This window comes from Megalobrama amblycephala, linkage group LG19, assembly GCF_018812025.1.
Source record: "Megalobrama amblycephala isolate DHTTF-2021 linkage group LG19, ASM1881202v1, whole genome shotgun sequence".
NCBI lineage: Eukaryota > Metazoa > Chordata > Actinopteri > Cypriniformes > Xenocyprididae > Megalobrama > Megalobrama amblycephala.
Genome location: NC_063062.1, coordinates 56268 through 84042, shown reverse-complemented (window position 1 = coordinate 84042; position 27775 = coordinate 56268). Strand labels below are relative to the sequence as shown.

Below are 27775 nucleotides of genomic sequence, written 5' to 3'. Positions count from 1 at the left end.
AGAATGCTTTAAAGCAGACAGACATAAGGCCGTGATATAAACTGCCCTACGAAAGCCACATTTCAGCAAATAGGTCGTTATTAATTTATGCACATCCATACTCGCATTTTCAGCATATTTTTGAGCAAATGGATCTTTAATAATTAATGCGTGCGCACGCTAAACTCCGTCATTTTTTTATTTTTGCAAAGGTCCCTTTAGGGGCTCCGTAGATTTGTAAGTTTCGAGGTGTTCTCTACTAGAAAATGAACAAAAAATAGGCTTTTTTAATTGATTTATGAAGCCACTGTAAACTTTATGGTTATTATATTGTTAGATTACAATCCTTTCATATTTTGTGAAGGCAATTAGTTTATTTTGTTTTAAATAAAAAAGCCTGAAGCTAAGTATTATGGTATTCCGTCATGTTTCTCCCTGACTCCTGTAAACTCGGGGTTTAAAGAAAATCCCGAACTTCCCACTCGTATTTACGACTTTGTATTGGCGTTCATGTGCGTTCAACTCGTAAATACGATCTCAACCTGACTTGAACGCACCAATAGAGGGTATGCTACGACGTCACTTTCCCGCCGAAAACGCGCTCCCTCAGTTGAACTGAGTGGCAAAAGAACCTGCTGCGTGACTGGATTTTACAGGGGAAACTGAGAAAACGCGAGAAAAACTAACGAATTACACTAAAGGTTGGAATTGAATGTGTTCCTTACAACTTGTCAAATAAAACTAATCCATGGATATCGACATGCAGTCAGGAGTCGTGTTTCCTGACATTTATATGTGCCTGATTTCGACGCCGGGGAAATACATAAAGCAAATCTGCCTGTGAATATTTTATTTATAACATTTTAACTACAATATAGGTAGGTTTAAATCTGCGTAATCACTTATATCAATGTTATATCGTCATATTGTCCAGCCCAAAAACATAGTTTTATAGTGTAGTTTTTGTCAGTGTTTATTTAAAACACCAAATTATGCAGAATATAAGATCGAAAATATTTAATTGATGAGTTGTCAACATAATATATAACAATACAATATATACGGTATGATTTTACCTCAAAATCCAACAATTTGACACAAAATGATAACTGCAAATCCATGTTTCTCTGCTGAGGTCGTTGTTTCTGTGAATTGCAGTGATCCATTTGTTTCTTTTCTGTTGCTTTCTGCATTTTTTATACCTCAGGTTTTGTGTCAAAGCTATTTGTACAGTGAATCACAAAGATCTTTCCCGTTTTGGGTGTGTTTTGGGTGTTTTTCGCGACATTCACGCTGAAAACCAACGCTGCCGCTCAGTCTTTTGCCTCTCAGTGGACGCGACCGCAGCCGTAACGGTCGACGGTGACGTCACTCTAGCGGGTGGTACCGGAAATGCCCGTAACTGTTTACTAAAAGTTAGTTGCTAGGGACGCGGAGTGACGCGCTTTCCACGAGAAGCCTTGTGCACCACTGCTGGAAACACTTACAAACTTTCTACGCGTAATCCTGAACGCGTTAGAGAAGCGCGCGGACATGCGCTCGTATAAACAGCAGAAGCGCGAGAATAACACAGCTGGGAGTTTTCTGCCTCCTGCGGTAAGAGTTTACATGATCTGATGAATCACTCTCAGACCTGCCAAACTCACCAGCTGCTGCAGATGGACACAAAGCCTGCAGTGCTGAACATTGCTTGTGTTCCTCTGACTCTAACAAGTACCATGCAATGTCATCTTTAGAGTACCTGGAGCATCATAATGCAGCAGATTCAGTGTCTGATGTATGTGTTCTCTCTCTCTCAGGTTCACAGCTATAAGCAGCATCTAGCAGCAGTGAAGTGTTTTCTGCCCGACAGACTGACACAGACACCCGTGAGTGTGAGATCAAGTCTGAACCGGTCTAGATCAGATCTGGGGTTTATGTTAGCCACAAATCAAATCTGATTATATCTCGCCTTCAAGCCTCTCTCTTTTCACTCTCATAATGTTCCTGTAATGAAAATGTACAGTAAGTGGTTTAAAGTAGGCCTACATGAACTAAAGGGTGTGATTTGAGCACGATGAATTCAGTTCATGTTCTTTTATATGGTTTCTGAGGTGCAAACGTTGTAATTATGGACTATAATTACAGTCAACAAGTTCTGTAGCGCTTCATACAGTACAGATCGTCTCAAAGCGGCTTCACAGTCATAAACACTAAAACAACAGAATCGATGAAGTTGGTTTGACGTTAGACATTTGATATTCGCATATTTAGGGACCGTCTCTAAAGTTACATCCGAAATTGGTATGCATGATTCTAACTTCAATAACATTTGAAGGGAATAATTTGAAAAAAGTGTTCATCTACATGTCAGCTATGATGCACATCTTTAATATTTATTAAAATAAACTGTCAAATCATGTGTAAAATGGCGATTTTTCACTACTGTATATACGCTCATACATAAATATGCCATAATTTTAAGCTCAATAACATTTGAAGGGAATAATTTAGTCATGTTGAGCATATATACAGTATATACAGTAGTGAAAAATCGCCATATTTACACATATGACAGTTTATTTTAATAATATTAAAGATGTGCATCATAGCTGACATGTAGATGAACACTTTTTTCAAATTATTCCCTTCAAATGTTATTGAAGTTGGAATCATGCATACCAATTTCGGATGTAACTTTAGAGACGGTCCCTAAATATGCGAATATCAAATGTCTAACGTCAAACCAACTTCATGCCAGTAATCAATGATGCAAACTTCATCAGATATGAGACTAATTCAGATGCAGCTGTAAGCATTCATTATTCAGTTTGTTTTGTTTTCATCCAAAAGGATCAGTGCTGTCAAAACAATAATATTACTGAATTAATGATAATTTTACAGAAAGAGCGTTTTTTTCCTCCACAGGCATTTCAGATGTTTTTGTTATCAACTGCTTTTATTCATGAGCATAACTGAGAATAACTTTAATATGTCACGTTATTCTTTTGCCAGCTTGATCTGAGGTTATCAGATGAACTGAAGAAAGCTTTGAATGTGGACTCCGTGAAACCAAACGCCTCCAAAACTGGTACAGAACACTCTTTAGTCTCTGTGAATATCACTACTGCTTTTCTGTATGCAGAATTTATTATTATGTGTCAGTTTCACTTTAAATCCATTTGCTTACGTACAGTTAATCCTTATGCATCTTTTATTGCTTAAAAAGGACCTTGATGTTGTTTTTGGGCTCTACTAGATTGAATGTTGATTATTTTCCTCATATTCTCCATTGTTGCAGCTCCTCTCTTCCCAGTCTGTCAGTAACGCTCTGTTTAGTTCCTGTCTCTATGAAGCTCCACCTTCTGAAAAGCACAGTGTGCTCTGATTGGTCAGCTGGAGCAGTGTGTTGTGATTGGCGTTTGGGAAATGTCCCGCCCCTTACCATAACCGCCAGTTTCAATTAACTCAAGCAGGCCCCGCCCCTTTATTCTGTGTATGAATTATTTAAATGAGGAATATTGTGAAGATGGAGGCGTTTCAGAAACACTGACACTGATATAGACAAGAACTGGAACTGCAACATCACACACTGAATGAAGCACTGTTTCCTCTGTTCAGATGGGCGTCTGCATATGGCGGTCAGACACCTGCGCGCTCCTGTACTGGCCGGTGAGAGTGTGTTTACGGGTGCGCAGCGCTGTGTTTTCTCCCTTCCTGTGGCACTTCCTGTCGGGATGGTGGCGGATCTGGGGCCGCAGGCGTACAAGATGAAGCCCCATCGGATCGCTCACAGCGCAGGGGCCGCGTCTGCTCACAGTAAAGCAGCTCTCGCTCACATGTGCGGTAAGACAGGTTCAGACACTGCTTCATGAGTGTGTGTGTTTGTGTGTGTGTGTGTGTGTGTGTGTGTGAATGAATGAATGAGTGAATGTGTGTGTGTGTGTGTGTGTGTGTGTGTGTGTGTGTGTGTGTGTGTGAATGAGTGAGTGAGTGAATGAATGAGTGAGTGAGTGTGTGAGTGTGTGTGTGTGTGTGTGTGTGAATGAATGAATGAGTGAATGTGTGTGTGTGTGTGTGTGTGTGTGTGTGTGTGTGAATGAGTGAGTGAATGAATGAGTGAGTGAGTGTGTGAGTGAATGAGTGTGTGTGTGTGTGTGTGTGTGTGTGTGTGAATGAGTGAGTGAATGAATGAATGAGTGAGTGTGTGTGTGTGTGTGTGTGTGTGTGTGTGTGTGTGAATGAATGAATGAGTGAATGTGTGTGTGTGTGTGTGTGTGTGTGTGTGTGTGTGAATGAGTGAGTGAGTGAATGAATGAGTGAGTGAGTGAGTGTGTGTTTGAATGAGTGTGTGTGTGTGTGTGTGTGTGAGTGAGTGAGTGAGTGAATGAATGAATGAATGTGTGTGTGAGTGAATGAGTGAGTGAATTAATGAATGAGTGTGTGTGAGTGAGTGAGTGAATGAATGAATGAGTGAGTGAGTGAATGTGTGCGTGTGTGTGTGGGGGAATGAATGAGTGAGTGAGTGTGTGTGAATGAGTGAATGTGTGTGTGTGTGTGTGTGTGGGAATGAATGAGTGAGTGTGTGTGTGTGTGTGTGTGTGTGTGTGTGTGTGTGTGTGTGTGTGTGTGAATGAATGAGTGAGTGAATGAATGAATGAGTGAATGTGTGTGTGCGTGAGTGAGTGAGTGAATGAGTGAGTGTGTGTGTGTGTGTGTGTGTGTGTGAGTGAATGAGTGTGTGTGTGTGTGTGTGTGTGAGTGAGTGAATGAGTGTGTGTGTGTGTGTGTGTGTGTGAGAGTGTGAGTGAGTGAGTGAGTGAGTGAGTGAATGAGTGAGTGTGTGTGTGTGTGTGTGTGTGTGTGTGTGTGTGTGAGAGTGTGAGTGAGTGAGTGAGTGTGTGTGTGTGTGTGTGTGTGTGTGTGAGAGTGTGAGAGTGTGAGTGAGTGAGTGAGTGTGTGTGTGTGTGTGTGTGTGTGTGTGAGAGTGTGAGTGAGTGAGTGAGTGAGTGAGTGAGTGAATGAGTGTGTGTGTGTGAGAGTGTGAGTGAGTGAGTGAGTGAGTGTGTGTGTGTGTGTGTGTGTGTGTGTGAGAGTGTGAGTGTGTGTGTGTGTGTGTGAGAGTGTGAGTGTGTGTGTGTGTGTGTGAGTGAGTGAGTGAGTGAATGAGTGTGTGTGTGTGTGTGAGTGTGTGTGAGTGTGTGAGTGAGTGAGTGAATGAGTGTGTGTGTGTGTGTGTGTGTGTGTGTGTGTGTGTGAGAGTGTGAGTGAGTGTGTGAGTGAGTGAGTGAATGAGTGTGTGTGAGTGTGTGAGTGAGTGAATGAGTGTGTGTGTGTGAGAGTGTGTGTGAGTGAGTGAGTGTGTGTGTGTGTGTGTGTGTGAGAGTGTGTGAATGAGTGTGTGTGTGTGTGTGAGAGTGTGTGAATGAGTGTGTGTGTGTGTGTGAGAGTGTGTGAATGAGTGTGTGTGTGTATGTGTGTGAGTGAGTGAGTGAATGAGTGTGTGTGTGTGTGAGTGTGAGTGAGTGAGTGAATGAGTGTGTGTGTGTGTGTGTGTGTGTGTGTGTGTGTGAGTGAGTGAATGAGTGTGTGTGTGTGTGTGTGTGTGAGTGAGTGAATGAATGAGTGTGTGTGTGAGTGAGTGAGTGAATGAGTGTGTGTGTGTATGTGTGTGAGTGAGTGAGTGAATGAGTGTGTGTGTGTGTGAGTGTGAGTGAGTGAGTGAATGAGTGTGTGTGTGTGTGTGTGTGAGTGAGTGAATGAGTGTGTGTGTGTGTGTGTGTGTGTGAGTGAGTGAGTGAGTGAATGAGTGTGTGTGTGAGTGAGTGAGTGAATGAGTGTGTGTGTGTGTGTGTGTGTGTGTGTGAGTGAGTGAATGTGTGTGTGTGTGTGTGTGTGTGTGTGTGTGTCCAGGGTCCTGGAGGTTGGGTGTTAGGGGGTTAGGGTTAGGGCGAGTGTGTGTGTGTGTGTGTGTGTGTGTGTGTGTGTGTGTGTGTGTGTGTGTGTGTGTGTGTGTTTTCCTGAAGCTCATACAGTAGATCACGGGTTTGATTCCCAGCAAAATTCACAAGCATGAACTGATATTAATGTTCGTCTCCTCTTTAGGTGACACAGGAAGTCTGCGTGACAGTTCTGCCCCAAGTTTCCCGTCTGCCATCGGCTTCAGAGATGACATCACATCCTGTCCGGAGAGACTGGATCTGGACCGGTACTGTTCATTTAACTTTAGGAAAACACACATAACAACCACCTTTTTCCTGTTCATGAACTTGAAATGAAGGACTGCTAAAACAATTTCTTGCAATGTTTTGAAACATCATTTTAACTGTTTTTTTTCCCCCTTAAATTCTGATTGAGTTCTGAAGACTAAAGTGAAGATATTTAAGCTCGAGTGGACAGTATGAGTGAACACAATCACACCAGCAGGGGGCAGGAGAGTCTCACTCAAGAAAAAAGGCATTCTGCAGATGCAGTGTCATTATATGATGATTAAGACAGTGATTAGTTGTCGACTGATGATCCGTGATCTTTCCTGCAGGCGCGGTTTGACGTCGATCCCCGATCTGGACGGGAGTGAGAAACTGCGTCTCCTCAACATGCAGCACAACCTCATCTCACACCTGCAGGACCTGGTTCACCTGCGGCACCTGGTGTTCCTCGATCTCCATGACAACCGCTTGATTGACATGTCTGGCATCTCCGCCCTCGGCTCTCTGCGTGTGCTGCTGCTCGGGAAGAACCGGTGTGTGTGTGTGGGCTGCCGGGTCACAAACACACACTTTCTTCTTGTTTGTAGAAGTGTAATCTCACAGGAATGCTCACGCCCTGTTCTTAAAACCAACAGAACTCCAATTAAACTGTCAGCGTTTGATATCAGAACTAAAGCTCGTATGTTTTATTGAATTAGTAACATTCTGATGTTTGGAAATGTATAGATCCCAGCGAACAGGGAACGTCGTGGCAAGGTTTATGAACAAACATTCTTCCAGTAACGTTAATAGAACGTTCGTTCAAAGTTATCTGACGTTTAATAATGTTCTCAAAACAGCACAAAAACATTATTTATACATCATTCATGGAGCATTTTTAAAAATGTTTTAGCTTCAGAACGTTCAGAAAACATTCAAAAGTAACGTTCCCATAATGTTTTAATTTTTGCATAACCGAGAATAAACATTTTTACAACATATAAAAACATTGAACATTCAGAAATAACATTTTTATAACGTTAAAAAAACGTTCTTAGAACATATTTGTATTATCTGGGATCAAAGTCCCAAAAGAAGAAGATCAAGTTCATTTTGAGCAGCATTAAATCTTTTCTGCTGTTTTTATAGCAATTATGCAGCAAATATCTTCATTTATGCATTATATGACTTCTTATGTTGTTGTCGGGGTGAAATATGAGCTGAAGACGCCCGTCTGTCTCTCTGAAGATTTATCACGGATCTCATTCCTCCGGTCGGTCTCAGTGTTTCTCCTGAGGGATTTCAGTCCAGTGTTTCCAGTATATCTGCACTGATTTTTCTCCTCTTCACACTCATCATTGTGATCAAGTGTTTTCTGTATTTATGCAACATCAATCATTGATCAATCCTGAATGTTTGTCCTAGAATCCAGAGGATCTGTGATATGGACGGCCTCACCAAACTCGATGTTCTGGACTTACACAATAATCAGGTACAGATCTCGTATATGATTATATTTTTATTAGAGCTGATCCTGATGTAAGTTATTTGATCTTTCGAGGTTGTTCTGCACTCTACAGCTCTCAGTTCCTGCTGTTTTTAAACCTTCTCGTTGTGATTGTGGAGGCGAATGCTGATTGGTTGATTAGTGGTTTCATCATGCTGTGCATAAGTAGCTCCGCCCCCTCATTGCTGTGATCCTGAGAGGAGATCAGGGTGTTTTTGAGGCGGATCGGCCGTTACCAGCATCAGTCTGTCATTTATTTCCTGCATTTTAATCATGATAAGTGCTAGTTTGGGTGGTTTAGAGCTGTTGATCATGTGTGTGGGGTTCAGCGCCTCACTGCTTTTGAAGAACAACAATTTGTGGCTCGGTTGTGTGTTTTATTTCACTGTAACCTCCACACAAATCCTTCATTCTGACTCTGTTTTCTTCTTGGATACTTAGTTTCCACTGAAATATGAAACTTAATGATGAACATAATAGATTTTTATCTGCTGTTGAAAACTTTGGGGTCTGTAAGATTATTTAATGTTTTTGAAAGAGTTTCTTCTGCTCCCCAAAGCTGCATTTATTTGATTAAAAATACAGTAAAAATTGTGATATATTTTTACAATGTAAATCGGCTGTTTTCTATGTGAATATATTGAAATATGTAATTTATTCCTGTGATCAAAGCTGAATTTTCAGCATCATTACTCCAGTCTTCAGTGTCACATGATCCTTCAGAAATCATTCTAATATGATGATTTGCTGCTCAAGAAACATTTATGATTATTATCAATGTTAAAAACAGTTCAGATTTTTCAGGATTCTGTGATGAACAGAAATAGAATATTTTGTAACATTCTAAATGTCTTTACTCTCAGTTTTGATCAATTTAATGCATCCTTGATGAATAAAATTATTAATATCTAAAGGATTGACGTCTGTCAGGTAAAACATGATCTTATTCCAGCTTTTACTCCTGCTCCGAGGCTTCCTTACATATTTAGTTTCTACAAAAAGTTGTCTTTCAACTAAGTTTAAAGGATTAGTTCAGTTCAGAATGAAAATTTCCTGATAATTTACTCACCTCCATGTCATCCAAGATGTTCATGTCTTTCTTTCTTCAGTGGAAAAGAAATGAAGGTTTTTGAGGGATTTTTCTCCATATAGTGGACTTCACTGGGGTTCAACGGGTTGAAGGTCCAAATGTCAGTTTCAGTGCAGCTTCAAAGAGCTCTACATGATCCCAGACGAGGAATAAGAGTCTTATCTAGAGAAACCATCGGACATTTACTAAAAAAAAATAAAAATGATATACTTTTTAACCACAAATGCTCGTCTTGCACTGCTCTGTGATGCTCCACGCATGACGTAATCATGTTGGAAAGGTCACACGTGAAAATGAGATGGAGTTTTACCGCGGTACTTCCGCCTACGTCACACGTGACCTTTCCAACATGATTACGTCATGCGTGGAGCATCACAGAGCAGTGCAAGACGAGCATTTGTGGTTAAAAAGTATATCATTTTTATTTTTTTTTAGTAAATGTCCGATGGTTTCTCTAGATAAGACTCTTATTCCTCGTCTGGGATCATGTAGAGCTCTTTGAAGCTGCACTGAAACTGACATTTGGACCTTCAACCCGTTGAACCCCAGTGAAGTCCACTATATGGAGAAAAATCCCTCAAAAACCTTCATTTCTTTTCCACTGAAGAAAGAAAGACATGAACATCTTGGATGACATGGAGGTGAGTAAATTATCAGGAAATTTTAATTCTGAACCGAACTAATCCTTTAATTGTGGAACTGCTGCGTAACCTCAGGTCTCAGTGATGTCTGAGGTCGTGATCTGAGTGTCTGTCTCTCCTCAGATCTCTCAGATTGAAAACGTGTCTGGTCTGTCGAAGCTTCGCCTGCTGAATTTATCAGGAAACCGCATCACTCGAGTGGAGAATCTGCAGGGCTTGAAGTGTCTGACCGAACTGAACCTGCGACACAACGGCATCACGGCTGTGGTCAGTCAGTCACTGGAGAGTCTCTCGATCATCCAGGAACTCAGGTTGAGTCAGAGTTGATGAAAAGCTAATAATTCAAATTTAAAATAAAAAAACATAAACTCTTAAAAAAGATAAAATATTCGATTCGTTCACTTACATGAGCATTAACTGAGATTAGAGAACACATGAATATGTTGTTGAATTATTGAAATATTAACTTGAAATCTCAGAATGACTTCACAAATATAATTCATTATTAATAAATAATTATTAGCTTTTCAGCAACCGTCCTCAACACCCCAATAAACACATTGATTCTGTGTGAAAATCCTCCAGCTGAAAACAATGACTGACTGCTTTTGCTTTCGATCACTTCCTGTGTGTGTGTGCTGAATCTGAGCATCTCCACACACACACACACACACACACTCTTCCCTCCCCCGCAGTTGTCCTGCTCTTCCGCTGCCCCTCCCATCAGTGTTCAGCCGCAGCGGTGAGTGTGTGTGTGTGTGTGTGTGTGTGTGTGATCAGTGTGCCGGTGACTGAGGGATGCTGCATCTCCTCTCTGTCTCTCTGTTTGTCTGTAGACGGGTGTGGAGCGTCTTCCTCGTCTGCAGCGCGTGTTTCTCAGTGCTAACAGCATCAGCAGGTAAGAGCAGCATTAGTCCTGTCTGAGGACGCGTCGTGCCCTCGTACTGCAGCAGTGCAGGACTGTGCGACACACACACACACACACTTGGGCGGAAGCGCTTGGACCGTAGTCAAGTGTGTCTGATTCTGTTACCATGGGAACATGGCTCAGTAATTAGTCTTTTATTGTGTTGTCATGGTTGTGCGGTTGTGTGAGCGTGTGCGTGATGTGCCGCGGTGTGACGGCGAGCGCTCCGGCGTTTCTCCCTCATTCCTGCTGTGTCATACTGCTGCATCCACAGCCCTGCATGTGTGTGAGGGTCTGTGGGCGGGGCTAACTGAAGGTCAGGGGTCAATCAACATCTATGTAAAATTGAGACAAATTTATTTATTAATTCAACCATGAAATGAAAAAAATAAAATAAGTAATTGTGACTATCAAACAATTCTGACTTATTTCTCGCAATAGTGACTTTTTCTCGTAATTCTGAGTTTATTTCTCGTAATTCTGACCTTTTCTCGTAATTCTGAGTTTATATCTCATAATTCTGAGTTTATTTCTCGTAATTCTGAGTTTATATCTCATAATTCTGAGTTTATATCTCGTAATTCTGAGTTTATATCTCGTAATTCTGAGTTTATTTCTCGTAATTCTGAGTTTATATCTCATAATTCTGAGTTTATATCTCATAATTCTGAGTTTATATCTCGTAATTCTGACTTTATATCTCGTAATTCTGAGTTTATTTCTCGTAATTCTGATTTTATTTCTCGTAATTCTGAGTTTATATGTCATAATTCTGAGTTTATATCTCGTAATTCTGAGTTTATTTCTCGTAATTCTGAGTTTATATCTCGTAATTCTGAGTTTATATCTCGTAATTCTGAGTTTATATCTCGTAATTCTGAGTTTATATCTCGTAATTCTGAGTTTATATCTCGTAATTCTGAGTTTATTTCTCGTAATTCTGAGTTTATATCTCGTAATTCTGAGTTTATATCTCGTAATTCTGAGTTTATTTCTCGTAATTCTGAGTTTATATCTCGTAATTCTGAGTTTATATCTCGTAATTCTGAGTTTATATCTCGTAATTCTGAGTTTATTTCTCGTAATTCTGAGTTTATTTCTCGTAATTCTGAGTTTATATCTCATAATTCTGAGTTTATATCTCGTAATTCTGAGTTTATTTCTCGTAATTCTGAGTTTATATCTCGTAATTCTGAGTTTATATCTCGTAATTCTGAGTTTATATCTCGTAATTCTGAGTTTATTTCTCATAATTCTGACTTTATTTCTCGTAATTCTGAGTTTTTTTCTTGTAATTCTGAGTTTATATCTTGCAATTCTGAGTTTGAATCTCACAATTCTGACCTTTTCTCGTAATTCTGAGTTTATATCTCATAATTCTGAGTTTATTTCTCGTAATTCTGAGTTTATATCTCGTAATTCTGAGTTTATATCTCGTAATTCTGAGTTTATTTCTCGTAATTCTGAGTTTATATCTCATAATTCTGAGTTTATATCTCATAATTCTGAGTTTATATCTCGTAATTCTGACTTTATATCTCGTAATTCTGAGTTTATTTCTCGTAATTCTGATTTTATTTCTCGTAATTCTGAGTTTATATGTCATAATTCTGAGTTTATATCTCGTAATTCTGAGTTTATTTCTCGTAATTCTGAGTTTATATCTCGTAATTCTGAGTTTATATCTCGTAATTCTGAGTTTATATCTCGTAATTCTGAGTTTATATCTCGTAATTCTGAGTTTATATCTCGTAATTCTGAGTTTATATCTCGTAATTCTGAGTTTATTTCTCGTAATTCTGAGTTTATATCTCGTAATTCTGAGTTTATATCTCGTAATTCTGAGTTTATTTCTCGTAATTCTGAGTTTATATCTCGTAATTCTGAGTTTATATCTCGTAATTCTGAGTTTATATCTCGTAATTCTGAGTTTATTTCTCGTAATTCTGAGTTTATTTCTCGTAATTCTGAGTTTATATCTCATAATTCTGAGTTTATATCTCGTAATTCTGAGTTTATTTCTCGTAATTCTGATTTTATTTCTCGTAATTCTGAGTTTATATGTCATAATTCTGAGTTTATATCTCGTAATTCTGAGTTTATTTCTCGTAATTCTGAGTTTATATCTCGTAATTCTGAGTTTATATCTCGTAATTCTGAGTTTATATCTCGTAATTCTGAGTTTATATCTCGTAATTCTGAGTTTATATCTCGTAATTCTGAGTTTATATCTCGTAATTCTGAGTTTATTTCTCGTAATTCTGAGTTTATATCTCGTAATTCTGAGTTTATATCTCGTAATTCTGAGTTTATTTCTCGTAATTCTGAGTTTATATCTCGTAATTCTGAGTTTATATCTCGTAATTCTGAGTTTATATCTCGTAATTCTGAGTTTATTTCTCGTAATTCTGAGTTTATTTCTCGTAATTCTGAGTTTATATCTCATAATTCTGAGTTTATATCTCGTAATTCTGAGTTTATTTCTCGTAATTCTGACCTTTTCTCGTAATTCTGAGTTTATATCTCATAATTCTGAGTTTATATCTCGTAATTCTGAGTTTATATCTCGTAATTCTGAGTTTATTTCTCGTAATTCTGAGTTTATATCTCATAATTCTGAGTTTATATCTCATAATTCTGAGTTTATATCTCGTAATTCTGACTTTATATCTCGTAATTCTGAGTTTATTTCTCGTAATTCTGATTTTATTTCTCGTAATTCTGAGTTTATATGTCATAATTCTGAGTTTATATCTCGTAATTCTGAGTTTATTTCTCGTAATTCTGAGTTTATATCTCGTAATTCTGAGTTTATATCTCGTAATTCTGAGTTTATATCTCGTAATTCTGAGTTTATATCTCGTAATTCTGAGTTTATATCTCGTAATTCTGAGTTTATTTCTCGTAATTCTGAGTTTATATCTCGTAATTCTGAGTTTATATCTCGTAATTCTGAGTTTATTTCTCGTAATTCTGAGTTTATATCTCGTAATTCTGAGTTTATATCTCGTAATTCTGAGTTTATATCTCGTAATTCTGAGTTTATTTCTCGTAATTCTGAGTTTATTTCTCGTAATTCTGAGTTTATATCTCATAATTCTGAGTTTATATCTCGTAATTCTGAGTTTATTTCTCGTAATTCTGAGTTTATATCTCGTAATTCTGAGTTTATATCTCGTAATTCTGAGTTTATATCTCGTAATTCTGAGTTTATTTCTCATAATTCTGACTTTATTTCTCGTAATTCTGAGTTTTTTTCTTGTAATTCTGAGTTTATATCTTGCAATTCTGAGTTTGAATCTCACAATTCTGACCTTTTCTCGTAATTCTGAGTTTATATCTCATAATTCTGAGTTTATTTCTCGTAATTCTGAGTTTATATCTCGTAATTCTGAGTTTATATCTCGTAATTCTGAGTTTATTTCTCGTAATTCTGAGTTTATATCTCATAATTCTGAGTTTATATCTCATAATTCTGAGTTTATATCTCGTAATTCTGACTTTATATCTCGTAATTCTGAGTTTATTTCTCGTAATTCTGATTTTATTTCTCGTAATTCTGAGTTTATATGTCATAATTCTGAGTTTATATCTCGTAATTCTGAGTTTATTTCTCGTAATTCTGAGTTTATATCTCGTAATTCTGAGTTTATATCTCGTAATTCTGAGTTTATATCTCGTAATTCTGAGTTTATATCTCGTAATTCTGAGTTTATATCTCGTAATTCTGAGTTTATATCTCGTAATTCTGAGTTTATTTCTCGTAATTCTGAGTTTATATCTCGTAATTCTGAGTTTATATCTCGTAATTCTGAGTTTATTTCTCGTAATTCTGAGTTTATATCTCGTAATTCTGAGTTTATATCTCGTAATTCTGAGTTTATATCTCGTAATTCTGAGTTTATTTCTCGTAATTCTGAGTTTATTTCTCGTAATTCTGAGTTTATATCTCATAATTCTGAGTTTATATCTCGTAATTCTGAGTTTATTTCTCGTAATTCTGAGTTTATATCTCGTAATTCTGAGTTTATATCTCGTAATTCTGAGTTTATATCTCGTAATTCTGAGTTTATTTCTCATAATTCTGACTTTATTTCTCGTAATTCTGAGTTTTTTTCTTGTAATTCTGAGTTTATATCTTGCAATTCTGAGTTTGAATCTCACAATTCTGACCTTTTCTCGTAATTCTGAGTTTATATCTCATAATTCTGAGTTTATTTCTCGTAATTCTGAGTTTATTTCTCGTAATTCTGAGTTTATATCTCATAATTCTGAGTTTATATCTCGTAATTCTGACTTTATTTCTCGTAATTCTAAGTTTATAACTCATAATTCTGAGTTTATATCTCGTAATTCTGACTTTATATCTCAAAATTCTGAGTTTGTTTCTCGTAATTCTGAGTTTACATCTCATAATTCTGAGTTTAGTTCTTGTAATTCTGAGTTTATTTTCTCGTAATTCTGAGTTTATATCTCATAATTCTGAGTTTATTTCTCGTAATTCTGAGTTTATATCTCGTAATTCTGAGTTTTTCTTGTAATTCTGAGTTTATATCTCGTAATACTGACTTTTTCTTGTAATTCTGAGTTTATATCTCAAAATTCTGAGTTTGTTTCTCGTAATTCTGAGTTCTTCTTGTAATTCTGAGTTTATATCTCGTAATACTGACTTTTTCTTGTAATTCTGAGTTTACATCTCATAATTCTGAGTTTATATCTCAAAATTCTGAGTTTGTTTATCGTAATTCTGAGTTTACATCTCGTAATTCTGAGTTTATATCTCGTAATTCTGAGTTTATATCTCGTAATTCTGAGTTTATATCTCATAATTCTGACTTTATTTCTCGTAATTCTGAGTTTATATCTCGCAATTCTGAGTTTGAATCTCACAATTCTGACCTTTTCTCGTAATTCTGAGTTTATATCTCGTAATTCTGAGTTTATTTCTCGTAATTCTGAGTTTATATCTCGTAATTCTGAGTTTTTCTTGTAATTCTGAGTTTATATCTCGTAATACTGACTTTTTCTTGTAATTCTGAGTTTATATCTCAAAATTCTGAGTTTTTCTTGTAATTCTGAGTTTATATCTCGTAATACTGACTTTTTCTTGTAATTCTGAGTTTACATCTCATAATTCTGAGTTTAGTTCTCGTAATTCTGAGTTTATTTTCTCATAATTCTGAGTTTATATCTCATAATTCTGAGTTTATATCTCGTAATTCTGAGTTTATATCTCGTAATTCTGAGTTTATTTCTCATAATTCTGAGTTTATTTCTCGTAATTCTGAGTTTATTTCTCGTAATTCTGAGTTTATATCTCGCAATTCTGAGTTTGAATCTCACAATTCTGACCTTTTCTCGTAATTCTGAGTTTATATCTCATAATTCTGAGTTTATATCCTGTAATTCTGAGTTTATATCTCGCAATACTGACTTTTTCTCGCAATTCTGAGTTTATTTCTTGTAATTCTGAGTTTATTTCTCTCAATACTGACTTTTTCTCGTAATTCTGAGTTTATTTCTTGTAATTCTGAGTTTATTTCTCTTAATACTGACTTTTTCTCATAATTCTGAGTTTATTTCTCGTAATTCTGAGTTTATATCTCACAATACTGACTTTTTCCTGTAATTCTGAGTTTATTGCGATTCTGAGTTTATATATCTCATAATTCTGAGTGTGTAGCGTGCAATACTGACTTTTTCTCGTAATTCTGAGTTTATATCTCGCAATACTGACTTTTTCTCATAATGCTGTGTTTTTTTCTCTTAAAGGTGCAATATGTAAGATTTTTGCAGTAAAATATCCAAAAACCACTAGGCCAGTGTTATATATTTTGTTCACTTGAGTACTTACAATATCCCAAATGTTTGCAACTATTTGTAAATCATGAGAAAATTGCAATTTTAACCAAGGCTGCGGGACGTGTGAGGAGTCGCCTGTCAATGGCGTCATACCCGCGTTACCCTCGGTTTCCGGTTTATTTTGTAGAAACCATGGAAACACCAAAGACGCTTTAATATTTACATGTTTTAATAGACAAGGGAACAACTGTTTTGATATATTTATAGACAGAAAACTAATTATTGTTATATACCTCAACACGTTTAGTCTTATTGTTTAAATCTAATTTTCTTGATTTTTTGCGAGTCTCATGCTTTACCACGCCTCAGAGAAAAACACTGTTTTGTGAAGTAGTTAACATAGCATAATCAGATGCAGCTTTATTTTTAGTAACAGTAATACAGCATTTTCTCCATCATACAATATGTTTTAAAATGAATTGCATGCCATTTATCAACACAATCATCCAGCATTTAATATGATATTGTAAAATCGATCTATCTTACTGCAGTGTGTAACAGTGTCTCGCAGCAGCCGCCGAGCGAACGCACAGAGTAACGTTATAACATCATTTTCAACACTCTCAAATGTATCTAATATGATAAACAGAGCTGCGTTACCTCATACTCATGACCGGAAAAGCGGCAGCGGCGCCGGCGACTGTGTCATAATAAAAGTCCCGCTGCTCGTGAGGCGTGTGTTGATCAATCGCTCCAGCTCCTCGTTCAGCTCCACAACACTCGCTCCTGCTCTGCTTCACACTACAGTAACATTAATAATCACATCCATGAACATGATTTCTTCACGACTCCAATCCCTATTCTTTTGCACTGTCCATTGAGGTGGAGACCACATGTCCCAAGATTCCACTCTCAAACTTGGTGTCATCAAGCTACGCCTTTGTTTTGAATAGACCTCTAGCGACCAGAAATCCTACATACTGCACCTTTAATTGAGTTTGTATCTCGCAATTCTGCCTTTTTTATTTTAATCTCAGAATTCTGAGTTTATGGATGAAAGTGTATGCCTGGATCGCAAAATATTTTTATGATAAAAAGTTGCAATTACCTTTTTTTATTCCATGTCAGAAATGGGCTTGCATATGGATGGAAGTAACTTGACAGTTAACGATTCTCTCTTCCTGTCTGAAACCAGAACTGACTGTTGCACATGACAGGATCAGAATGTGTTGTGGATGCCGTGTGATGTTGACGTCAGTGTTGTGTGTGTAGTTTTGATGCGCTGGCCTGTCTGTGGGACTGCCGCTCTCTGAGTGAGCTGAGCGTCGATGGGAATCCTGTGGCGCTGGAGTCATGCTACAGACAGACGCTCCTCCGCTGCTGCTCGCCACACCTTCAGCTGCTCGACATGAAGCGCGTCACAGTGAGTCTCTCACACCATGTGTTATAATCATTGACTTGTTTGTTCTGACGAAATATGTCACAGTTGTGATGCAAGCTAAAGGGCTAAACTCAATAATAACAGGGACGAGCTCTTTGATATGTTCTGCTTCAATAGGAAACAATTAATTCCATGGGTTCTTACAGTGATTATAATGGAGTATGTTTCTGTTGTGAATATCAAGGTTGAGAGAGTTCCATAATAAACGAGGGGCAGCATAACTAAAAGCTCCAGCTTTCATGGTGGTCAGGCGAATGTTAAGACAAGAGAAATTGATAGTGAAGATCTGAGAGAGCTTAAAGAGGATTAGATGTGAAGAAGATCAGTAAGATATGAAAGAGTGAGGCTATTAAAGGGTTAGTTCACTTTTAAATAAACTTTTCCTGATAATTCACTCTCCTCCATGTCATCCAAGATGTTCATGTCTTTCTTTCTTCAGTGGAAAAGAAATAATGGAAAACATTCCAGGATTTTTCTCCATATAGTGGACTTCACTGGGGTTCAACGGGTTGAAGGTCCAAATGTCAGTTTCAGTGCAGCTTCAAAGAGCTCTACATGATCCCAGATGAGGAATAAGAGTCTCATCTAGAGAAACCATTGACCATCAGCATAGCAATGAGAATGAATACCATGTTTCCTGAAAATATAACCTGAAAAATAATGAATAGAAGAGGGCCCAAGACAGAACCCTGAGGAACACCAGTGCTGATTTAGATGATTTTGATTGGAAAATATCGGCTTCTGAAGCTCAGAGAAACACTGATCTGTGATCAGCAGCTGATTTATAGAAAAGCTCCTGGATCAAACATGTTAAAAGCTGCATGAAAAGAAAAATAGATAGTTTATTTAGTAGTGCAGTTTATCGCCTGTAATAATTTTATTTTTATTTTATATAGTCATTTATTTATTAGTAAATCATCAAGTTTAGGGGTTTTCACGTGGAAGTTCGGGGAGTGACAGTGCTCTAGAGATATACTGTAAAAATGTAAAAATGTAAAAATAATAAATAAATTAGATTATAAAATAAAATAATAACAAATGTGATTAAAATGTAAGAAATTAGGTAGTTATTCATATATTGATTAAATTAGATTAAAATAAATAATCATTCATTAATATAAATTAATACAAAAAAAAATAAAAATTATATTAAAATATATTATATAAAAATATATTATATTAAAATTAAATAAAAAAACAAACAAATAAATAATGCATTTAACAGTACATTACTATAGTGAGAAGAAAAATTAATAATAAATAACTATATTAATTTTTCAGTGTATTAACTGGGTGTTTATAAAAGACAGATGATCTAGTGTGTCTCCTGATCTCTTTCCAAATGCTGCGGTATCAGCCTCCAAAACTGTTGCAATGCATGCTGGGAAGCAAACAACTGGGCCGGATGGCACATCATCTGAAAATAATCCTCTGATCCACACACACACTTCACAATGTCTTTGTGTGCTCATCTGCTGTGTGTGTGTGTGTGTTAATTGCGTCCTGACGGTTTGATGGTTCTGCAGGAGGAGGAGAGACGCACGGCGAGTGTTTCGGCACGAAAGGAGGATGAGAAGAAGAAAGAGAGTCACAAACTGGCTGCGCACAAGGTACAAACACACACTTCAGCCCGACACACACAACAAACAACTGAATTCAGAGGGAAAACAAACTTACTGTTTGAAACACAAACTCTTTTTTTTTTATTTGTAATGTAAGCCTGATAATTCCTGATGTGCAACACACACACACACACACACACTCGTCCCCTGTTTGTTGGCGGCAGCTGCTGCCCTGGTGCATGATGGGATTTGGAGCTCGTTCTGACACATCTGCACATAACCAATCAAATGCCTCTGGATGAGTCGGTCACATCTGTGACACATTCAATCCCAGGATTCAGTGTTTGATCTCCAGGAGCAGCTGAAGGTCAAGCAACATAAAAACATCTTCTTCTCAAGAATGTTATTGATCTCACGAGGCTGTAATTATGATGAATATATGACAGTTCAGAGACGCTCCAGATGAGTGAATCTCAGCAAAACTGCCAGTTTCATTTATTTTTAATAATTTAGCAATATATTCTTATGTTCATGGTTCTCTGGTGTCAGTTAATGGTCACATGACATGATAAAATATTTTAAATAATTGACTTATTTTTTTTTATTACATTGTTATGATTTTATTTTTAGTAAGTGTTTAATATGGATTGTTTTTATTCCAAAATCATTTATATTAAGCTCTTATTTTATTGATTTATTAATTATTATCTATAATTTAATTAGTGTTTTATTTTGACTTGATTTTTAAAAAAAAATGTTTACATTTTATGATTTAATTAAATGTAGTAAGTGTAATTGTTCTTTTTAGATTTTAATTATATTTAATTATATTTTAATTAGAATTTAAATATTTAAAAAAAATAATTATTTTTAATTTTAATTTATTTACCATTTAATTTTATTGCACTTTTTAATGGTTTAATTTTACATTTACATTTTTATTTTACATTAAAATTTTTAATTTTTATTTTTTTAATTTATTAATTATTTATTTATTTTAATTTTAACTTTTTTATTGATTTAATTATACATTTTTATAATTTAATATTAGTAAGCGTGATTGTTAATTTTTATTACATTTTTAATTTTCACTAATAATTAATAATGGTTTATTTTAATTTGACCTTTTTTATTTAATTTTGCATTTTTATAATTTAATTAATTTGAGTAAGTGCAGTTATTCTTTTTTAGATTGATAATTTTAATTATATTTTTTATTTTAATTTACTAATTTAATTTATTTTAGTTTGACCTTTTTTATTTAATTTTGCATTATTATAATTTAATTAATTTTAGTAAGTGTAGTTGTTCTTTTTTAGATTAATTTTAATTATATTTTTATTTTAATTTAGTAATTATCAATTTATTTTAATTAAATTTAAATTTAAATTTAATTTTTTTTTTTTTAAATGATTTAATTAATGAATAGTAAGTAGATCTCACTCCAGATAAGTGAATCTCATTAAAACTGACCACTGACATTATTTTGTCAGTTAAGACCCTGATTCTCATTTACTGTAACGCATACATAATAATAATGACACTGAAACTGAGAGCTCATAATGCATGTGTAGCTTCACACAGGAACCGTCTAAAGCAGCTGGTCTTTCTTCCGTCTCAGGAAAGGCGTCGACTGGCGATCCAGAATGCCGCGCAGCAGTGGGAGGGGCTTAAAGCGTGCCTCGAGCTTCCTGCGCAGAACGGCTCAAAGGAAGACGTCAGTCCAGAAAATAGCCCCGCCCACAGCCCCGCGCAGACCAATGGGAACACTCAGGAGACTTCGCCGGACGAGCCCAGGTGACGGTCATCTCACAGTGTGTTTGTGTGTGTGTGTGTGTGTGTGTGTGTGTGTGAGCCGCGTTTGACGGCTGTGGTTCTCTGTCTCAGGCGCTTGAGTCCGCTCACAGTCTCAGCAGGAAGTGACGGCAGGTTGCGATCGGCCAGCCGCCCAAACAGCCCCAGAGACCCCAGGTACACCTGCCCTCTTCACAGACACGCCTGACGCTCTACCTGCATTTTCTCCAGTTGCATCCTCAGTGTTTTATTTATTTTTTTAAGAATTTCTTTTAATTTGACATATTTATGATTTAATTAATTATTAGTAAGTTTTTGACTGTTTTTATTTTTGTTTTTTTAAATTTTACATTATTTATTTGTTTATATTTTTTAATTATTTTAATTACACATTTTATTGATAATTAATTATTAGTAATTGTTTTATTTTTTATTGCTTATATTTTTAAATAATTTATTTATTGTAATTTTACATTATTTATTTTTAAATGATTTCTTTTTGACTTGACATTTTTTTAATTTTATTCATTTTTAGTAAGCATTTTATTTTGATTCATTTTTATTTGTAATTTATTTATTTCTTTTAATTTTACATTTTTGTAATTTAATTAATTATTAGTATTTTAATTTAACTTGTTTTATTCATATATATTGTTAACTTATTCATTTTAATTTTACATTTTTAAGATTTAATTCATTTGTAGTGTTTTATTTTGATTGTTTTTATTTAAATGATTTAATTTTACATTTTTATTAGTATATATTTTTAAATGATTTCTTTTAAGTTTACATTTTTGTGATTTAATCAAGTTTTTTTATTTTTTATTTATTGCATATATTTTTAATTATTTATCTATTTGAATTAACACTTTTTATATTTTGAATTATTTTATTATTTTTGAATTATATTTATTCAGAATCTTTTAATTTTTGTGATTTAATTCATTATCAGTCATTGTTGTATTTGTATTGCTTTTATTTTTTAAATTATTTATTTTAATTTTACATTATTTATTTGTATATATTTTTACATTTCTTTTTAATTTTACATTTTTATGGTTTAATTAATTTGTAGTAATTATTTTATTTTGATTAAATTATACATTATTTGTATATATTTTTAAATTAAAATATAATTTTGATTTAAAATTTTCATCTTACAATTTTGTGATTAATTATTAGTAATTGTTTTATTTTTATTGCTTATATTTTTAATTATCTATTTTATATATTTTTAAATGATTTTGTTTAATTTGACATTTTTGTGATTTAATTAATTTTGTTTTATTTATATTGCTTTTTATTTTTTAAATTATGTATCTTAATTTTACATTTTTATTTGTATATATTTTTAAATTAATTATTTTAATTTTTATGATTTAATTAATTATTAGTGTTTTATTTATATTGTTTTTATATTTAAATAGTTTATTTTATTTTGTTTGGCTGCAGTGGTGTTCCTAGCATGCTCGTACACACACACACACACACACACACACACACACACACACACACACACAGATCCTGACACACTTGGCTTTCACTTCAAACACACTGTTTGTGTTCAGTAGTGTGTGTGTGTGTGTGTGTGTGTGTGTGTGTGTGTGTGCAGACTGTATCAGTGCTGATGAAAGTTTTTATTCGTGCAGAAATGAACAAACTTAGACGGTTTAAGACACACGATGATCTTTTGTGTGTTTTTAATAAGCTCTATTAGCAGTGAATCACTGATTCTCGGCGGCTCAGTTTGTGAAATCCTCCATTAATGATCAGTGTGTGTTGCAGCAGAAGAGCAGCTCAGATCTGTCAGTCCATTAAAGAGGTCTGATGTTCGAGTGTTTTATGTGGGCAGAGAATTAAGGCGTGAATCACATGCGTCTCGTTAAAAACTCATTATTCCCCTCTGAATTAACCTCTCAAAATTAAACCAATTATAATTAACCAAACTGCGCTGGAAACGGTGCTGCCGAGCGTCACGCATCTGTAGATTCACTGATTCAACACTTTATTCACCCGTCAATCACAAATACAATGATTTAATTTATAGAGATCATACGTATGGATTAAACCCAATTAATACTTTTTGGATTTTTTATTTCCAACCATTACATTAAAGCATGTGGTATTTCTGGACAATAGAAGTGTATGCAGTTTAAGTGTGTTTTATCTGCACATTGAGCGGTTCAGTGGATCAGATCTGTCGTGACGTGGCTTCTGTCGATCTCATCATGCCAGGAGTGAATGTAAGCGGGCCGGAGTCCAAGAGACTCTGTCCAAACATGTTCGCCAAGAGAGTTTAAATCATTCATACAGTCCTCTGTAACTGGAGCCGGAGATTCCCGGATATTCAGAATGAGGCCGAGACATTCCTGCACGAACCGCCCTAAAATCATCCTCATGTGATTTCTCTGTCTTGTTTCCAGGCTGCAGGATGGCGGCGGTCCGAGCGTTCAGAGTCTGTCCATGTCTGACAGTCACCTGGCCGAGCTGGACGGAGAGACGCTGCGTCTGTTCGGCCCCGGGGCCCTGGAGACGCTGGAGCGCTGCTGGGGCGTCCAGACGGCCGCGAGCGTCACCACCGTCGCCTTCCGCTACATACACTTCGACTCCATCATTCCCAACTTCCTGCGCATCCGCCTCAAATTCCCAAACCTCACGGTGAGGATCAGACCCGAGACGAGCTTCTGACGAAGATAGATTTTAATCTGGTCTTGAAATGATTTTCAGATCAGTTTTGTGAGAGAACTTCATCAGGGAAACATTGTCATTCAATCAAAATAAACTTCAGCCATGCATAAGTTTGATCTTTTGGAGAGATGTACGCAGTTTTTGGAGGTGCAGATTTACATATGCATGTTATGGGGTGTGTAGAGGATAATTACTACATCACAAATTAGCCGAAATCAAATTAGAGAATTCGGCTAATAAAGTCAGAATTGCGAAACAAAGTCGGAATTTCGAGATATAAAGTCAGAATTATGAGATATAAAGTCGAATCGCGATATATAAAGGCGGAATCGCAAGATATAAAGTCGGAATTGCGAGTTATAAAGTCAGAATTGTGATATAAAGTCGGAATTGTGATATAAAGTCGGAATTGTGATATAAAGTCGGAATTGCGAGATATAAAGTTGGAATTGTGATATAAAGTCGGAATTGCGAGATATAAAGTCGGAATTGTGATATAAAGTCAGAATTGTGATATAAAGTTGGAATTGTGAGATATAAAGTCAGAATTGTGAGATATAAAGTCAGAATTGCGAGATATAAAGTCGGAATTGTGATATAAAGTCAGAATTGTGATATAAAGTCGGAATTGTGATATAAAGTCGGAATTGTGATATAAAGTCGGAATTGCGAGATATAAAGTTGGAATTGTGATATAAAGTCGGAATTGTGATATAAAGTCAGAATTGTGATATAAAGTTGGAATTGTGAGATATAAAGTCAGAATTGTGAGATATAAAGTCAGAATTGCGAGATATAAAGTCGGAATTGTGATATAAAGTCAGAATTGTGATATAAAGTTGGAATTGTGATATAAAGTCAGAATTGTGAGATATAAAGTCAGAATTGCGAGATATAAAGTCAGAATTGTGATATAAAGTTGGAATTGTGATATAAAGTCGGAATTGTGATATAAAGTCAGAATTGTGATATAAAATTGGAATTGTGATATAAAGTCGGAATTGCGAGATATAAAGTCGGAATTGTGATATATAAAGTCGGAATTGTGATATAAAGTTGGAATTGTGATATAAAGTCGGAATTGCAAGATATAAAGTCGGAATCGCGAGATATAAAGTCGGAATTGTAATATAAAGTCGGAATTGCAAGATATAAAGTCGGAATCGTGAGATATGAAGTCGGAATCGCGAGATATAAGGTCGGAATCGCGAGATATAAGGTCGGAATCGCGAGATATAAAGTTGGAATTGTGAGATATAAAGTCACAATTACGTGATATAAAGTCAGAATTGCAAGATATAAAGTCGGAATTGTGAGATATAAAGTCGGAATCGCGAGATATAAGGTCGGAATCGCGAGATATAAAGTCGGAATCGCGAGATATAAAGTCAGAATTGCTTTTATTCAAATTCTGGTATTTCAGAAGGGTGGAAAACAAAAACTTTTAAAGAGGACCAACATCAAGACTTTGTAAAAGGGCACACATAATATGAGCTCTTTAAACTGGAGCTTTGAGGTGTGAAACTTGCGGTTTGTTTTTATTGTAGAGAATCCTCTTATATGTGTAAATATCAGGGACATTTTGGTTTTTCATCTCATGACCTCTTTAACACACTCCTGTGATGATGCTGTTTCCCGCCGCAGCACCTGATGTTCATGGAGACGAGCATCAGTCATCTTCCTCAGCTGGCGGCTCTGGCTCAGATCAGACGTCTGGAGCAGATCAGCGTCCATCCGGAGGGGAATCCTGTGGTGGGACTGACGCTCTGGAGATCTTTCCTCATCTACAGACTCCAGCATCTCAACCTGCAGAAGGTCAACGGCACGGAGGTCCGAGCAGCTCCGCCGGCGCCAGTCAGCGCTGTTCGTTTGTGTATGAAGAGTGTGTGTGTGATGATATTTCTGTGTTTCAGGTGACTATGAATGACATCATGGCCTCTGAGAGGATGTTCGGGGCTCTGGGTCACGTCGCTGCTACAGAAACGCCGCGCTGTCGTCTGCTGCTGCTGCTGGAGGAGTCCAGGTGCGGCTCAGATTTACACTCTAAAAATGTTTTTTATTGCCATCGATGGTTCCATGAAGAACCTTTAACATCCACAGAATCTTTTCAATTCACTAAAGGTTCTTTATAGTGGAAAAAGTTTCTTTAGATCATTAAAATGTTCTTTACAGTTAGAAAAAGATGTTTTTTTTTAAGAACTGATCGCTGAAAGTTTCTTTGACATCACTGCGAAAACAACCTTTTGGAACCTCTATTTTTAAGAGTGAACTGCTTGTGGAATACCTGTGTATGTGTGAGTGTGTGTGTGTGTGTGTGTGTGTGTGTGTGTGTGTGTGTGTGTGTGTGTGTGTGAGTGTGTGTGTGTGTGTGTGTGTGTGAGTGTGTGTGTGTGTGTGTGTGTGTGTGTGTGTGTGTGTGTGAGTGTGTGGCAGGCCAGTGCGTGTACAAGGCAGCTGCCATCCTACAAGCCTTGTGTGTGTGTGAGATTGTGAATGTTATTTTTAGACCTCCTTTTTGCATAAACTTATGCAAATACATCTTATTATTTAGTCATCTAATTTTTATGACTGGTCATACCTTTATTAGTAAGTTACATAAAAAGGTGAATCTGAAAAGTAAGACCGATTAGCCCTTGGAAACTGCTAGTTTGTCAAACTAGTTCTTAAGACACAGTTTTAACAAAGCGTCTGTTTATGAAATTGGCCCCTGGAAAATCTTAGAAATGAATCAACTTCATGAGTATTTTTATAATGAATATAGATTTTTCTAGTTTTGCCAAGCTCTAAAATATTTTTTATTTTATTTTATTTTATATTTTATTATTTTATTAATTTTTTTATTTAATTTGATTTTATATTTTTTTATTTTATTTAATTATTATTATTATTTTTTATTTTATTTTAGATTTGATTTGATTTTTGATTATTTTATTTTATGATGTTTTATTTTATTTTATATTTTATTATTTTATTTTATTATTTTTTATTTTATTTTAGATTTGATTTTTTGATTATTTAATATTATTATGTTTTATTTTATATTTTATTATTCTATTTTATTATTTTAATTTATTTTTAATTTAATTTGATTTTATATTTTATTATTTTATTTTATTTTGGCATGGACTTCAAATGCCTTATTTTATTGGTAGTGGGTGTAATTACTAATTATGTCTTGCCGTGTTTTTAAAGAAGGTTTCAATCAACGCCAAAACGCCTCTAATTATCAGAATTAATGTTCCTGCCGCTCATTTGTCTGTCCGGCTGTAGGAAGCGGCAGCTGCAGTTCCTGCTGGACGGTCGCGGCCGGAGAAGCGGTCAGAGTCCAGAGGAGCTAAAGGAGAACGGCAAACAGCTGGGAGACGGTTTGAGCCGAGCGCTGTTCAACTATCCCAGCCGAGTGTCCGACGGCCCAGAGGTGAGATTAACACAAAGATAACATGCCATCAGCGATTCAGGATCTCAACCGATCTCTGTGTCTCAGGAGGACGGCGGTGACGCGACGCAGCGCTCCGCGATGGTGCAGCAGTATCTGCGAGGTCTGATTCACCGAGCGTCTGGTCACAGCGTGAAGGCCGATGCGCTGCAGAAGCTCTGGCCGTCGCTCTTCGCCGAGCTCGTGAGAGACTGTGTGCTGGAGATGAGAGACAGACAGGCTTTCAGACAGACGAGCCTCCAGCGGCTCACGCACAGCAAATGACAGACGTCCCTCGTCCAGAAACATCACAGACTTTGACATCATGTGATAAACACAGAGGTGTTTTAACCTGTTACCTGCCACCCCCTCCCCTTCTGAGCGTAGACATGAAAGTGCACTATAACTTAAATAGATGAATGCTGACATAAAGTTTGTCTCTTTTAAAGAAGACACTGATAAGATTATTGCAGAAGTGAAAAAAGTTTACTGTAAAACAAATGTACTGTACTATTTATAAGATCATATATTTTACTCTAAAATTGGAAGAAAATCAAAGCCATATGTTTAGTTCCAAATTTGAAGTTGATATCACAAAAATTGTAGTTCCTGTGAGATTTTGTTTAGGCGCTGTACCAAAAATAGCCACCAGGTTTTGGAAGCTTGTTTCCACCACTGAATAAAAAAAAGTAATTACAACATTTTATTCAGAATTGCGAAATATAAAGTCGGAATTGCGTGATATAAAGTCGGAATTGCGAGATATAAAGTCGGAATTGCGT

General features: G+C 36.0%; 1 protein-coding gene across 2 annotated transcripts; it reads left to right on the top strand.

The window, feature by feature from the left end:
* Nucleotides 1–555: 555 nt before the first annotated feature.
* LOC125254571 (leucine-rich repeat-containing protein 49) lies at nucleotides 556–27775 on the top strand. Of its 2 annotated transcripts, none has more exons than XM_048169230.1 (18): nucleotides 556–680; nucleotides 1779–1847; nucleotides 2974–3049; nucleotides 3580–3804; nucleotides 6064–6166; nucleotides 6497–6700; nucleotides 7572–7638; nucleotides 9508–9651; nucleotides 10221–10282; nucleotides 17366–17516; nucleotides 19061–19144; nucleotides 20718–20893; nucleotides 20984–21067; nucleotides 23314–23548; nucleotides 25223–25408; nucleotides 25492–25601; nucleotides 26849–26996; nucleotides 27063–27775. In XM_048169230.1, exons 4-18 carry the CDS (start codon nucleotides 3594–3596, stop codon nucleotides 27276–27278), a joined length of 2181 nt encoding a protein of 726 aa, XP_048025187.1. In that variant the 5' UTR covers nucleotides 556–680; nucleotides 1779–1847; nucleotides 2974–3049; nucleotides 3580–3593; the 3' UTR covers nucleotides 27279–27775. The 2 variants fall into 2 exon arrangements, with proteins under 2 accessions (XP_048025187.1, XP_048025185.1); XM_048169228.1 differs by lacking the exon at nucleotides 556–680 and adding an exon at nucleotides 1383–1575.

Bases quoted from the DNA above. Each gene is read 5' to 3' on its own strand.
- LOC125254571 (XM_048169228.1), top strand. From the start codon at position 1,513: ATGCGCTCGTATAAACAGCAGAAGCGCGAGAATAACACAGCTGGGAGT. The intron at 6,167-6,496 runs GTACTGTTCATT...TCTTTCCTGCAG, and splicing joins GAGAGACTGGATCTGGACCG to GCGCGGTTTGACGTCGATCC. The intron at 25,602-26,848 runs GTGCGGCTCAGA...GTCCGGCTGTAG, and splicing joins CTGCTGCTGGAGGAGTCCAG to GAAGCGGCAGCTGCAGTTCC.